General features: G+C 36.1%; 1 protein-coding gene across 2 annotated transcripts in view; it reads left to right on the top strand.

Moving 5' to 3' along the window:
* VAV3 (vav guanine nucleotide exchange factor 3) overlaps nt 1-15,361 on the top strand; it is a 149,566-nt gene that overhangs the window by 68,625 nt on the left and 65,580 nt on the right. For both annotated transcript variants that reach the window (XM_079313787.1, XM_079313786.1), the window contains exons 11-15: nt 1,161-1,229; nt 3,665-3,751; nt 4,200-4,285; nt 4,640-4,772; nt 5,100-5,209. In XM_079313787.1, the coding sequence (XP_079169913.1) occupies nt 1,161-1,229; nt 3,665-3,751; nt 4,200-4,285; nt 4,640-4,772; nt 5,100-5,209 (485 nt within the window). The remainder of the gene's footprint in view (nt 1-1,160; nt 1,230-3,664; nt 3,752-4,199; nt 4,286-4,639; nt 4,773-5,099; nt 5,210-15,361) is intronic.

Consider the following 15,361-nt stretch of genomic DNA (forward strand, 5'->3'; position numbering starts at 1 on the left):
TATTACTATATTAGACTGTCAACCCTGCTGATGCTTGTAAAATGCCATTTTAAAAAGATCTACTACTTATAGATGGAACATAATTTTTACTCTGCAGAACAACATGCATTTTGTAATATTAAATTTTTGAAATAGTTCTATAAATGAGTCATCAATATGTTTATCAATGTGAAATTGAAAAAAAGCAAAATGAATGGTACAAATTCTTTAAAAAAACAAACTTATGAGATCTGACTCATGATTTTATAATCAAGGTGTATATTGTGGAAAGATGGTACACAATGTCACTGTGCTATGTGTAACAATATCTATATCATATAGATATGTGTAAAATATCTATACATGTTGAACAAGAAAAATATTTTACAGACTTGGAAAGAAAATAAAGAGTAAATTAATAAAATGGTAATGAAAATATAAGAATTATTTATTGCTAATTGTAATATTGATATAAAAATACTTTTTAATTTCTTACAATTTTTTACAATTTTGCTAAGATATACCAACTGAAATGCGTAATTATTGCCTCAAATTATATAGCAGAAATTATCTATTTCCCCAGGAGGTTACACTTCTACCTCATAAAGCCCAAAAAAGACTCTGTATTTTCCATATGAGAAGTGGCTAAAAGAATTCTCTGAACATGTAATGTTGATTCCAGTATGTTTTGTGAGTCAGTCTCCTCTTAGGTATAATGAGACAGTGATTTTTTTAGCTGTGCACACTTGAGCTGAGGTTTTACTGCCAGCATGGATCCCTGTCTGTGGACAAATGCATGCTTTGGAATAGGATGAAACACCATAGAGCAATGTGTAAATGAACCTGAGTGTTGTTTACCTGGGCTTCCAGCATGCATACAGTAATGATCTGATTTGGCAGGTTTTAAGTGCTAGACAGACCAAATTCACTTCTTGTGATGGTTCATTAGCAGCTAAAGTCAGTGTTTAGGCTGTGCAGCAATCATTCCTAAACACTTGCCAATTTACTGTTTGCAATAGTCCCCACTCACTGGTAGGCTGCTCACCCAGGGAATGAAAATGCCTATTCTTGGGCTGTGTTTGCTGGTTTTGGCTTCTTTATTTTTGAGGGGTGGGGATGATCATTTCAATTTATAAAAATGATGAACAGTGGGTGGAACATTTTAACTGCTCTGTCCACAGGAGCTGGTAAAGCACACTACTGATCCCATGGAGAAGGCAAATCTAAAACTGGCACTTGATGCAATGAAGGTGAGCATTCATGGCAGTGAAGTGTTTATGTCTGTTGGTGGTTAGAATGGTAGCTCAGAATTCTATTTGCTGGAGGAGCTTGTGCTCTTCACAACATTTCAAACATGTTTTCACAGGTTCCTGTGAGCTTTGTGTGTCATGGCAAGTATAAAGTTGAGGGTTTTGCTCAAGTCTGGGAAACAAGTTCAGTAGTTTTCCAAAGCAGAGGGTTTGTGAAATGGAACTTCCCCATTTTGGGTTACTTTTGTGTTTGCTGAGAAACAGGTGTTTCAATCATGTTGGTCTTGCTTCCGAAATTTAGGACTATTTCTACTACTGTAAGTCAATTTGAGTCAAGATCAGTAATTTCCCAGTGAGGTGGAGAGCTGTCTTTGTTTACCAGACCTTTTTCTGTCATCCTAATATGATCCCTGTGGCATTACCTTTGAAAGCAGTAGCATCTTTCAGGAGGTAGGGTACCTGTCACTACACATTCACCTGCAAGTGGTACAAACTAATGCTTTATAGAATAACTGTGCTGCCTTGTGCACAAGGTAATATATTATGTGCTCCTCTGCACAGCTTCAGACACAAAGCACAGGTCTGCTTCAGTTGCCTTCATGGCATGAATGGTGACATTCATGTGCTGGAATTGGGAATTTTTTCCTGTTTTTTTGTGGGGAAAGGAGCCAGCATGACATAAATTGTATCTCCTGTTGTAATCTGTATGGTCCACAGTAGATGGTGAAGTCAGACTAAGTTAGTTTTGGGTCACACAGCTGTCTCATATTTTGTGACTGCCTTGAATGCCTGGAATACAAACCAGCTCACAAATGAGATTTTTAGTTCCCTTTTTTGTTATCCATTTTTGTGCAGTGAGCGTAGAGGGATGGGAACCATGATAATTTCCTTCAGAGAGGTGCCTGAAAAGAGATGGCACAGTGTTCATCCATCCAGTGGCAGGACATGCATTCTGATTGCTGCTAATTGGCTTGGAAAATAACTATTGTTTTATATTTAATGCTGCTTTTTCTTTCCAATTTGCTGATTTTCTTCATTGTTGGTGTCTGCTGGATGTAAAAATCAAAAATCTCTTGCCAGAGTGGCTGTGGCAGTTATGTGCTGGCTGGCAGGATGTAACCAAACAAAATACCACAAACCTCACCCCCTCCAAACCCACAAACCCCTTGGCTATGAGCATCTCTCCTTAAGGCTGCAGCATTGTTCCCATTCTGATTTACTGTGGTCACTGCCATTGCAGTAAAAATAACATTGTAGTGCTGGTGTTGTGCTTCTCAAAACCCTGGTGTCTCTCACCAAGAGAGACAAAAAGAAAATATTTGGAAAAACTGCTAGCAAAGTGGTACTGCCCCCCCAGGAAAGAAAACTCTTGGAAGGATTATGCTGTTGGACTTCTTTTGGCTGCAAGAAATGGAGTTATTTAATTTCTAAGCTAAGTCTTTTAAGACTGACATGAATGTATCCTGCACAGATCCATTTGGGAAGCTGGCATAATGACTGCAGCTATTCATAGATTCTGATTAAAAACATCTTAGGGAGAAGATGTATTTTCCTCCCACCCTCCAAATTAGTGACCATATTGAAGGGGTACTGTAAAAGCCAGTCAGGAAGATCAGAATGCCTTTTCCAACTGCTGCTCTCAGCATTCCTGACCCTACCAATTACCTCTCCTGCTCACTCCTCATCTCTAGCCATAAACAGAGAAGCCCCAGCAAATTGTCACTATTACTCAAGCATCTTCAGAGCATTTTAAAGGCTTCAGTGAAATGTGAGCAGTACATGTTCTGGTAAAGGGCACAATAATGATCTCACCCTGTGGCTTCAGGTAGTATATCCCTCCAAAAGCCCCTTTTAAAATCTGCTGTGTAAAGGCTTCTCTCTGCTGTGCAACAGCAAGAGCAAGATCCCACTACTGGGGCCGTAGCTTTTTCTCCTCTAATAATCACCCAGGTTTATGATTTGTTTGCACCTTACATTCTGCTTTTGAGCTGCCTTATATATGTTTTCTACTATATTCTCTATTTACCTCCTATTTCCCTCCCATGCTGCATGTTGACTGCTTTTTCAGTAGTGACCTTCGTAAATTAAATTTCCATTGTTAATATTAAAAATAAAACACTGAGGAAATTCAGGAAAAAAATCAGCTCTTTTAAATATTTTATCACTTGTTTCTCTCTTGATACTAAATTTGTGTTCCAATAGATATAATGAAGAGTGTTGTAATTATTATTGAAGATATGCAGACCCTTTTCTCCTTCTTTATTTAGACATACATATTGGTAATTCTTGAATGTTAAAGAGAATTTCAGAAGAAATTACTAAATATGTAGATAAGACAAAGATAAAATTAGAAACAAACTTGTCAAAATAAAGTATTTAAGCAGTCTGTTATAGAAAAGTTATTAATCTCCTCTCTTTTGCTGTTGATACTCTAGGACTTGGCTCAATATGTAAATGAAGTAAAGAGAGATAATGAAACACTTCGGGAAATTAGACAATTTCAACTATCAATAGAGAATTTGGTATGTGATTTTTAAATTTGCATACAATTTTAAAATCGCTTTTAATCAAAAATATTGATAAATGTATTTTTTCCTCATTTCATAGGAGTTTATAATATTCTTGATAATATTTAAGTATAAGTATGCTTTGCTTGGTTTAGAACAACATGCATATTAAATCTTGTTATTCTGGGTGTCAGTAGTAAAATATATTTGCATAGTTAAAGGTTTGTATGTGTACAGTGACTCTCAGATGTTTTTGTAATGGGAAAACTTTTCCAGTTTGAAGACAAAAATAGAATGGACTGATTCTTTATAGTATTTAGTTTAGATGGCAGTGAGGAAAAGGTGTTTCCTGGTCTGAAAAGTGCTTTTTTTGGCATAAAAGGAGTGAGTGGTCTAACATTTGAATGTGTTGGTGTCTTCACACTGTTGCTGTATGGAATCACACATTTTCGTTCTCTTTCAGAACCACTCCCTCTTACAGTATGGGAGACCTCAAGGTGATGGGGAAATCAGGATCACGACACTAGACAAGCGTGCGAGGCAGGACAGGTGATGGCAGAACTTGTGTGTGCTCTGAAAGCCTGTAAAGTAACTCTTTGTACATTTGAGGTCAGCTCAGTGATTCCTGGGGGGTTTTCCATTCCCCTGGACATTCACTGAGCCTCTGCACCATTGATCAAGTGAGTGTGCAAGGTGATGGATGGAAAATCAGTTATTACATTATTATCTAAGCTCACTAAGTCCCTTACAAGGAGTCGTTCTTAAGCAAAAGTGTTGATTGTTCTATGAGCCAGTAGTTTAGTTCTTCACCTTCAAAATTGTAAGTGCCAATGGCAAAAATAAAACTTTCTGGTGTCAGCTTTCTGGAGTGTCTTTAACCATCTCTGTATTGTGTTTTTATAGGCATATCTTCTTGTTTGATCTAGCTGTCATTGTTTGCAAACGGAGAGGGGATAATTATGAAATGAAGGAAATAATAGATCTTCAGAAATACAAAATTACAAATAACCCCACTACTGATAAAGAAAATAAGAAGGTAAATATTTGTTGCTAATTCGCATAAAATGTTTATTTTTAGCAAGAATTTGAACCATATAGCAGGAGTTTAAAATGTAAATACAATTTAAGTTGTTTTTTGTTTTAAATGTAAGTTAGAGTGAATATTTAGAAATTTCAACTTTGTTTATTTTGAGATAATTAAAATGTTTGAGTAAGTAATTCTAAGGGAACACAGTAAAGTAGTCTTATTGTTACTAAAATTAAGAATGAAAGAATATACAAATGCTTTGTTATTTTTTAGGATTTTTTCCCTTTTCCTTTCTTCAAAACTGATGAATTTTGTATTACCAATCTTCTTATGCAGTGGTCTTATGGCTTCTACCTCATTCATATCCAAGGTGAAAATGGCTTAGAAGTTTATTGCAAAACGAAAGACTTAAAGAAAAAATGGCTTGAACAATTTCAGATGGCTCTGTAAGTATATTTTTATTAAGGTAGAATCACATTCACAACTCATATAAAGATCTTGCTTAAATTATACTGAACTTTTTTCCTGTTTTAATACAGTCGTTGTCTATTTTATTTGACATTCTGAGAAACAACTGATTGACATCTTTATCAACAGTATTTCCCTGAAATTCCTCTTGGAAAAGGAAGAGGGCACTCTAGGCTATGTAGTATTTTCCAGCCTTGCTGTTAAAACTGTTTTAGTAATGCTGTCTTAAGCAGCCATGGGGAAATACTAATTATATTAACAATAAATATCTATCAGTATAGTTACAATTTTCCTGTCCCATTTTAATTTTGACTAATTGAAGTATGTTTTTGAAAGGTGATGCTGGTGGTTTGGGAGGGGATTCTGGCATTTTTCCTAGTGGCTTTTATCTAATTTATTAGTTAGTTGCTGAATCAAATTGCCTGGCTTATTACACTTAGTTTCAAAAGGCTGATTTTCTTTGTATATTTTAAAGTGAGAGGAGGTTGCTTTAGACTTCTTGAAAAGTAAGTTGTTAGTTGCAGCACTGCAGATTACATTATTGTTATGCAGCATGAACTTTATTTCCATTTCTGATTCTTGTCAGAAAGACAAACATAATTATTGACACCTTGGGTATTGTGATTAAATTTTAAGCATGTACAAGGGAATTGGATGACAGGTGATGCTTGCTTTATGGAAAGAAAATGTGTAAGGGGGAGTGAGAGGCTCCCAGTGAGCACAGACAGCATTAGCAGTGCTGGGTTTGCATGTGGTTGTAAAGGGGTGTGGATTCAGGAAAAAGGTGATTGTGAGCTGATTGGAGTGAAGCTTCCTTATAAACTATACATACTTTAAAAAACCTTCAGTATAATGAGTGTTAATGATTTAATGGAAACATATGGAAGCTGGACAGATATAATAAAGCCTGTTCACTAATTTTCCCATCTTGCTGATTTTTATTGAAGGCAAAAATTTCTGGGTGGCATAATTGGGGATAGAAGGAGGTATTTATTTGCATGTGTGCCTCTTTCTGTCCCTCTGCTCTCCCTGCTGTGCTTTGTGTAATATCAAAATTATATTTACTTAACGTGTGTGAGAAGTGAGGAACTCAGATTTACCAGCTTCAGCATTGTGACTCTTCATCACTCTTCAGGCATCCTGGCCCAGTGCTCCAAAAACCAAACAAGCCACAAGTAAGGCAAGGAGCTAGGAAGAGTGGGAAGAGCACTATAATTTTTCTCTCTCTTCTTCCCAGCCATTCTGTGGTTGTGTGCAGGGCCATTGTCCCCTGCCCCTCCTCGTGTTGCTGGTGAGAGCAGCTGTGCCCTGAGCACTGCTCAGCCCTTGGGAGTGTGCCTCTGTCACAGGGGTATTGCTGCTGCTTGCCTATGGGAGCACCTCAGTGGCTGAGCAGTCCATGTGCCATTCTTTCCTCTCTGGCAGATGGAATTTGAAAATGGGTGGTGGTGCCTTGTGTGGATGTTTGTTCTTGTAAAGCCACACCTTGAGTTTAACCTCCTGCTGTGTGGTTGAGGCAGCAGGGCTGGAGCACAGCATCAGGGCTGAGGTGCAACATGATGCAGTGGCATTATTGCTTTATCCTTCCTGAAGTTTTCATTGCTTATCTCCCTCTTTGTTACATGGGTTTGACTTTACTGAGGTTTTCCCTCAGCATCTCTCCCAAAACACACCTTGGTTTATGTAGCAGTAATGATATTCTAATGCATGTTGAGACACAAGGGTTTGTATTTGGGAATAAACTAAGCCAAGTGTGTTGAATGGTTCTTGGTTTGATTTGTTGTTTTCAGGCTCTCATTGTCTACTGTGTAGATTAACTTTCCTGCTCTGAAAAGTAGCCATGATTGAAATTATGCTCTTATTCATTGTGTTCAATTATAATTACTGCTTCCATGGACAAAATACTTCTCATTACTTAAAAAATTTACATGACTGCAAACCCAGCTCAGTTGAAGGGGTGAATAACAGCATTTTGATTATCAGAAATTATGTTGTTTACTGAGTTCCAGACAGAAATTTCAGTCCCTTTGGGATAGCAGTGTGTTAAAGTCAGGTGTGTGCAAGTGTTAATCTAAGAATATAATAAGAGAACAAACTAGGATCTCTCATTATTTTTAAAGTAAGAATTAACTTAGTTGTTGCTAGAACGGTCTGAGGCCTAATTATTTCAGCTAGGCTGTAATTTCTCTTTTTTTGAGGGGGGGGGAACTTAGATGTTTTTACTGGTGTATATGAAACAGTGATGATAGTTTATTTGCTGAAAAAGCACCTATTGTTGAGATGCTGGTGTTGTTGAGATGAGAATTTGTCTCCAGATATGGGAAGCTTATGTTATTGATGAAGTATGAAATAGAGGAGAACACTGCTTTGCTGGCTGGACTTGATTTAGGTGCAGAGGGCAGGAATCCATTAGGCATACTTCATATGGAAAACCCCTGAAGGAAGGCTAGATGAAACCCCAGTGCCATTTCCAGTGTTACTTTTCAGACTAGTAAATTTCTCTTGGAAAGCTAATTTCACAAATCTGTGAAAATATTCTGCCTCTTAGCCAGCTCTGTTACTGAAGTGTGTGGTGAGTTTTGTTTTGAGGGAGGTTGGAAATGCTTGGTTACTGCTCATAGGAAACAGAGTAAATTATTTTATTTATTTATTGTTTGGTATTTATGGCAGCTCTGTTCCTACAGTATGTATTTGCTGTTTTCCTGAGACTATTGCTTTATTTAGAAAATATATAATACTAAACATCACAATTTCTTTTTCTCCTAAGAATTTCATGGATGTTCTTGAAGTCTCTTCATACAACACATCATCATACAACAATGATACTGTGTTTTGGCTGTGCTGAGTTTGATGCTGACCTAGACACAGTAATACCCACAGCTGAAGCTGAAGTTACCTATACCTCCCCTAAAAAGTTTACCCAAAATTGCTGCTCCTTTTGGAGTTCTGGATTTTCTAGATCACAATAAAATGAGGCAGGACACTGGGGCAGCATAGTTAATATCACAGTCAAGCTCTTAAAGTCGAAATATTGGTTGGTGGGTTTGAGCAGTTTTCACAAAGCTCTGTCAGAAACCACTGGAAGATGTTTTAAGAGGAGCCATCATTGCAAGGGCCTGAGTTCTGCCTTGCTGGCCTCTTCTCTGGCTGGTGTGAATAAATGTTCTGCATGATGTGTAACCTGCTGATTGCCTTGGAAGAGATGTGGGGCCCAACTGTGACAGTGGCCAATTTGAGCAGTTGCTATTTTGTTCTTGGAGCTCTGCTCATAGCAGTGGATGAGCCTTTAGCTGCAAGGGTAAATAAACATCTTTTCAAAGACAGTGCTGCAAAGACTTTACTGTACCAGACATGGAATGCTTGAATTTGGTCTAGCGTGTCAAATAGCATTGGTTTAAATGCAAAGTCATTCCATAACCAGGATAATTTTGATAGAAGTGAATAGCCAAATTACTGTTCCCATTCAGCCAAATTAGAGACATCATGTATTAAATGAAAGTTTGTCAGCAATGTGATAAAGTGCATGGTCTATTTGCTGTAACTAGGCCATTTCAAACCTCAAAAACTGATTGTGTGAGACACAAATCTTTTATATTTTCTAGTAGCACATCTTGTCTAATTTCTTTCTTCCCCTATTGAAAACACCAGAAGAATCAGAACTAATATGTAATACATTCATGTTATTCAGCTAATGCCTAAAGATGGGAGTGTTGACTGATATTTTTTCCCCAGAAAACTCTTCTACACATGCTTTTTGGTCTTAAAAATGCTTGTTTTAAAAATAGTTGACTAATATTTGTGTCAATGAATTTATGCTAACCATTCTTTATATAAAGAAAATACTCCTTGAAAGTTGAGGTGTCCCTCCTTTATTATATACATATGTACATATGTGTGTGCCTCAGTTATATTACTACTTAGCTAGTAATTACAAGGCTTAATTTCTTATTACAGAGCAACTGCTTTTCTCATAATTGTTGGGAAGAATTTAATTCTTCTATTTTCTCATGAGATGATAGAATAAATAGTGAAAGAAAAATCTGTTGTTTTTTGCTACATCTGTCCCATGCTGACACTTAACACTGCCTTCCATCCACTAAATACTTTGTCTGTGCTTTGTTTTTTGATCACAGTAGAGTGTGAAGCAGGTGTGTGTTCTCATTGCCACAAAAGAGATCTTTCCCATGAAAGGCTGCAGATTATATTGTCCCACTGACAATATTTGAATCCATTAGTGCAATATGTACTATCTTATGCTGGTGTGTGCTGATTTTATTTTGTCATTATGTTGTCCAGTTTGCTAATTTAATTAAGACTTTCTCAATTAGGTTTTGTAATCCACTGTAAAAATGACCATCAGCAAACTTGACTTGATTATAGAAACACATAAATGCAATTTAAAGAAGAATTCAGGTTAGAAAAGGTGTGTGGAGATTCTTGGCTTCAGTCTTCTGCAAGGCTTAGGTTGCTCAGGGCTGTGTCAGCTTTCCTTGAAATCTGGATTTCAAGACACACAGAATATTGTAAAGTCTCTTGCAGCAGTGTTGTAACACACCTTTTAATTAGGCTTTACTCAACTATTGCCTTTCACAAACTGAGAAATGTATGAAAACATCTTGCAGGTAGAGGAATAGTTAAAATTTCACCTTCTGAAGTACTGTGATTGTAGTTTCTGCTTTGACGTAGCTGAAATAGCAATATTAATGTCATGTCTAATTAGTAATGCCTGAAAAATCAGTGGGAAACAGGTTCATTATAGTGATTAGGGTATGCATTAATTGTATGGAGTTAATGAATCTGATTTTTCTTTTAAATACCTAAATAAAAGATTTCAGACATGAAAGCTGTACAGCCCTCAAAAATAGTGGTTTTAGTTTTAATTATACCATACTTTGTTTTGGGTCACTAAAGAGTTTGTGCAGTAGCTCAGGTATAGTCTTAACATGTTTTTGAAAAATTACTACTTCAATTCAACATAAATTTACACCTTGTAACTCAAGGGAAACAGAACATATAATCTGATAGTAAGGAAATAATCCTGAGATTCATTGATTATCAACCCTGGTTGGTGTGTGCACAGCAATTTAGATTAGAAAAACTACATAAATTGTAACCAGAGCTCACTGGTTTTCTAAATTTTAATGGAAACTAGTACAAGACACAAGGTAGGTGAAAAGTGTTCTCTTACCTATTATGATTTGTATTTTCAAATTCGCTTTTCACTCTGTGGCTAATGACATTGGTCAGATTCCACTCAAATAGATCTGTTCCCTCAGATAGTGCATTAATAATGCATGCACATTAAGCTTTCTTCTGAGAGAATATTTGAGCTCTGACATATTGAACACTGACATATTAAATTAAAGCTTTCTTATCAGAGCACCTTAAAAGCCTTAAGATGTCTGCTGCATTTTTCAAATAACCTGCAGAGGTGTTTCATTTGTACCAACCTCACACAGGTTACCAAAGCAATAAACAAACATGTCTGCCTGAGGTTTTTTCATCAGTGTAAGTATTGCAATACTGCAAAAATGAATGCCAAGTTCATGTCTGTTAAAGAAGAATGCTTGCCTGTTCTTTGTTGTGACTCCAGTTGGTTTTAATCAAATGTTTTTCAGGGTTATAAGCAATCATTCACAACATATTTATAGTTATAAAATGTCTTTAGATTATTCCAGACACAGCAAGAACTGTGTGAAGATGCTAGATATGATTAAGAGCACAGTGTAAGGACAGTGCAAAATGTGAAAGCAAACCAGAATTTATGAAAACAGTGGGTAAACACTGGAAGATGATAAATATACTTTGGTGTTATGTCTTCAGTTCACAAAAACCAAAAATATCCCAACCCTTGAGTTTTTATGACTTACCTTACAGTATTGAAGGAATATTACTATGAAAATTAGTGCTTCTTAAAATTCAGTGAAATAAATTTGTAGTGACACTACATCATAAAAATAAAGTATCACCATCTTAATATTGGCCTTTTTTTTGTGCAAGGAATTTTTTTAGTGTTAAAATATGGAATGCTGTATTACATGTTTGTCTTGATACTCTGGTTATATGAATAGATGTTGTAGCTTCTCCCTGTAAACCAATGCTACCTCTTTCCCAGCACATATAGGTATTTCTCCAATAATTTACAAGTTAATGTCTGTATAAATCCTGTCTTTTCAGTTTTTGACTCCAAAGCACAGACTTGTCTTCAGTTAGGTGTAAATATGATAAATTATTTAAAGCTTATCAATACAAGCAACTTGGTAAATTTGGATTTGTAATAGTTAGAACTTTCACAAATAGGATTCAGCCAGTCAATATAAAAGTATGCAAAGTATGGAAGCTTTTGATTTGCAAATACTGATGTGTGACAGAGCTTTGTTCCTATCAGGTAGTAATTAAAAAATGTTATACAGGAATAGATTAGCTCAAAGCAGTTCACCTCTTATGCTTTTTGGGGAAGTAGACTGATAAAGAATAAGGAAAGCCATTATCTTGTTTAAAACAATGCAGTATGTTTCCAAAAAGTTAACAAGATAATTTCCTTGATCTCAAAAAAGCCACTCGTCATATGATCAAATAAGCAAATTTCCTAGCAAATTCTTAGAAGTTGCACATTCTTGATCAAAAGCACAATTTTCTTGTGATATGGTTAATTTAATTTTATAACATGGCTTCTTGACGAAGACTCTTTGATGTGACAAACCAGAATGTTTGAGTATTAGCATATGGAGAATTGATTGATTGATTACTTTAGTAAATAGCATTTTCAAAGATGACTCTGAAATATAACAGCTGAGCTGGAACAGAAGAAATGAATTAGCTCTAAATAATCAGCATTGCTCCTAAGAAGGTAAAAAAGTAGCTGCAAATCATCCTTTGTGAAATGGCATTGCTCACTTCTAGTGAGACTATCTCTTAGGAATACCCTTTCTTTTTGTTTTGTTTTGTTTTTGTTTTTTTTTTTTGGGTGGGGGGGGTTGGTGAATAACAAAATCATTGTAAAGATTCAAAAAGGAATACTGAGTATCTGTATTTTACTTATTTATAAATTACTCATTTGTGACTTTCTCTCTGCCCTCTTATTTAGTTATTGCCTTTCTGTTAGATGGCAGCATGTTGTGACCAGTTGAAATAGTGATCGAAAATGTGATTGCAAAGAGCTGAAATGCTTTGAGTGAAAAGTAAGCACGGTGCAAATGTAAGGCTGGCTCTGTTTGTAGGGACTGGCATCCTAAGGGTGAGTCTGCTGCATGTCACAGCAGGGAGTGAAAGCAAACATGTCTTGGGACCAACTTTGTATGAAACTCTTTGTTGTGGTATTTTTTTTTTTTTGTGGTTTTTTTTTTTTTGGTTTTTTTTTTTTTTTACTGTCTAGGTAGCATTTGAGTATGTGGCAATAGCTATATTTTAGTGCTAGTGAAATTTTCAAAAATTTTATTACATGCTTAGTACCAATTTCCACGGTTAAATTTTAAAGTGCTGGAAGGAGGTCACTTTGGCACAAACTAGGAATTTTAACTTATAATGTTTTCATAAAAAATTTCTGTTAGCAACTAATATCTTAGAAATATTTACATTAGATCTGTGTTTACTGATGCATTTTATGCAGTGATGCCAATTATTTATACAATAAGTAAATCTAGAATGAAAATTTTCAATATGCAGAGGTATTAACCTGTGCCATTTTCTTTACAAGCTATACTGCATCAGTGCATCATCAGATTTCACATCACATACACTTGAAAATGATCTTCAGCAGTTCGTGCTCAGGGTGTCCATAATTCTGAACAGTTCTGTATGGAGCATTTTAAATTATTATAAGCATAACGTGGAGTGCAGAATAACATCAGCTCTGAAATGCAAAGGTCTAACTTGAGGTTGAGAGTTGAGGAGAGTTCAAGGTATGGAGTTTTATCTGAGCTCCCTGTAGTATTTCTTCTTTTAATACTTATAACAATTGCAATTCACTGCAGACTCTTTATCTGATACTTCATGCATCTCCTTATTTGTTCTGCCCCTGGGCTCACAGGTGGGCATACATGCATTAACCTCTAAAGCCAAGTTTTAATCAAGTGAAATGGCTATTCACTTTCAAATATAATGCATTTCCAAAATGATGGACATTTTTAAGCACATACATACAACTGGACTCTGTATAGTTTCTTGTGACAGGATTGCTTTTCTTGAAGAGACTAAGGTGGGAAAATGATCTTTGAGACTTGACCTAAATAGTATTTCTGTGAAAAGAAGTCAAACCCAAAAATAAGAAGTATCATTAGAACTTCCTAGCATGTTTTTTCCCTTTTGGGGAGAACTGTCAGTCCCAAGGGGCAGGCAGGCAGCTGTCTCACTCTAATGTCATGCAGAGCCCACGACTGCTCAACAGCCTGTTCCCAATCCAAGAAATTGCTGCAGTTTCATGTTACTCAGGAAACTACTGTGGGATTGCTGCTGGGGGAAGAGAGGGTTCCTCTTCTCTCCAAGGTGCCAGTGCCACTGAGCTGTGGCAGACTGGAGGAACATCTCTGTCCCCAAGAGATGCCTGAGGGGTTTATCATCAGCTCCTCCAAGAAGGACTTGATTCAGTCAATGTTTACAAGGCCTTTGCTTGCTCTGTATTTAACAGCAGTGATCTACCCAAGAGTATCTGGCTCAGCACCTGCTCTTGTTGATACCCTCTTGATTTGCAGCCAATTCACTTTTGAAAGGAACTTTCTTGATCTATTTCCAAAGGGTTACTTTTGCATTTCTCTTTGCGTGAAATGTTCATTTCTTGTTTTCCTATAGATGCTGTGATGTGCTTCATGCATATGTGGATGTGCTTCTTGTGTGCATATACCCAAGGAGTATCAAGCTTTTTCAGAGGATTTTTTTTCCTTCCTGTAATACGTTTCTTGCCAGTTTAAGAAGAAAAAACAAATTCAGTTTAAAAATACTTGAAGTTTGGAAAGAGAAGTTGAGTTTTTAATTAAGTACTCCAGAGCAGCAATTTTTCAACATTAATTGAATTGTTTGTAGTGGGTTTAAGCAACACCTTTTCAGTGGCCTAGACCCAGGGAGGGGGGAAATCTGTAGAGGTCTTAATTGCTGAAGTCAAGCTGGTATTGAAAAGCTGCCAGGGAAGCAATTAAAAGAAATGGCCCTCAAAATACAGCAAGAGAGAACTGGTCACTAATGGAGGACAGCAATGGACCTTGCAGATTGTTTCAACTACAGTTTCTAATTGGTAGCATTAAACACAATGCTAAATAGATTTATTATAAAAGAAAGTATTGTTTTCCTTTGTGCTGTTTTCTGAAGTCTCCCTGCTTTAAGTCCTTGCTAGAGGTGAAGCCATAAGATGGTAGATTTTTAGTGGTCTCTGCTGCTGAATAGCTTCTTGTTCCTTCTTGTTGTTTTTTTTGTGCTGAGATTGACATTCCTAACCAGGAGCCAAAGACTCCACATTCTATTCGTTTCTAGTATTTGCATTTTCATAATGTCACTTTTTCTTTTTTGTGCACTCTTTTTCAGTAAAGGCCCTGTGGTTTGCATTTGCTTAATTTCCTATTTAATATTTAAAGTCGCTGTAAGGATTTAATTAATCTAACAAACACAATACTTCATTTTATCCCTTGATTATATTTCTGTTAGATTTGGCAGCCAGAGCTTTCAGTAGTATGTCCATGCAAGACAAACATGAGACAATGGTTTATGGTCACCACGGTTAATACTGAAATATCTGAAGTGCTAAACATTCAAGAAAAGATATACTCACTATAGAGAAATTGATAAAATGAGACTATAAGACTTTTAAAATCTTTTATAGATTTAAAAGTATGTCGTTTCTGGAAATGAAGACTTAATGGGATTTAATGGGATTTTAATGTATTTATTTTCCTCCTGGGAAAATAGGAGGAAGGGGCTATATAATAAGCTATATCTCAGCCTTTAATTATTAGTAATATATATATAGCCTTTATTTATTTTATTCTCTTGGGAAACATCTGTAGTAATTACATATTTGGTAGAAAAGATTGAGTTTTGTGGCTGAATGTTTAGTAGTTTTCCTGGTGCATTTTATTTTGTAAGCCCTACCTGTGTAGAGCAGGTTTAACAGACAGTAAGAGAAAGTATATTTGTGTCTACCC

Source organism: Erithacus rubecula (genome assembly GCF_903797595.1).
Source record: "Erithacus rubecula genome assembly, chromosome: 10".
Classification (NCBI taxonomy): Eukaryota; Metazoa; Chordata; class Aves; order Passeriformes; family Muscicapidae; genus Erithacus; species Erithacus rubecula.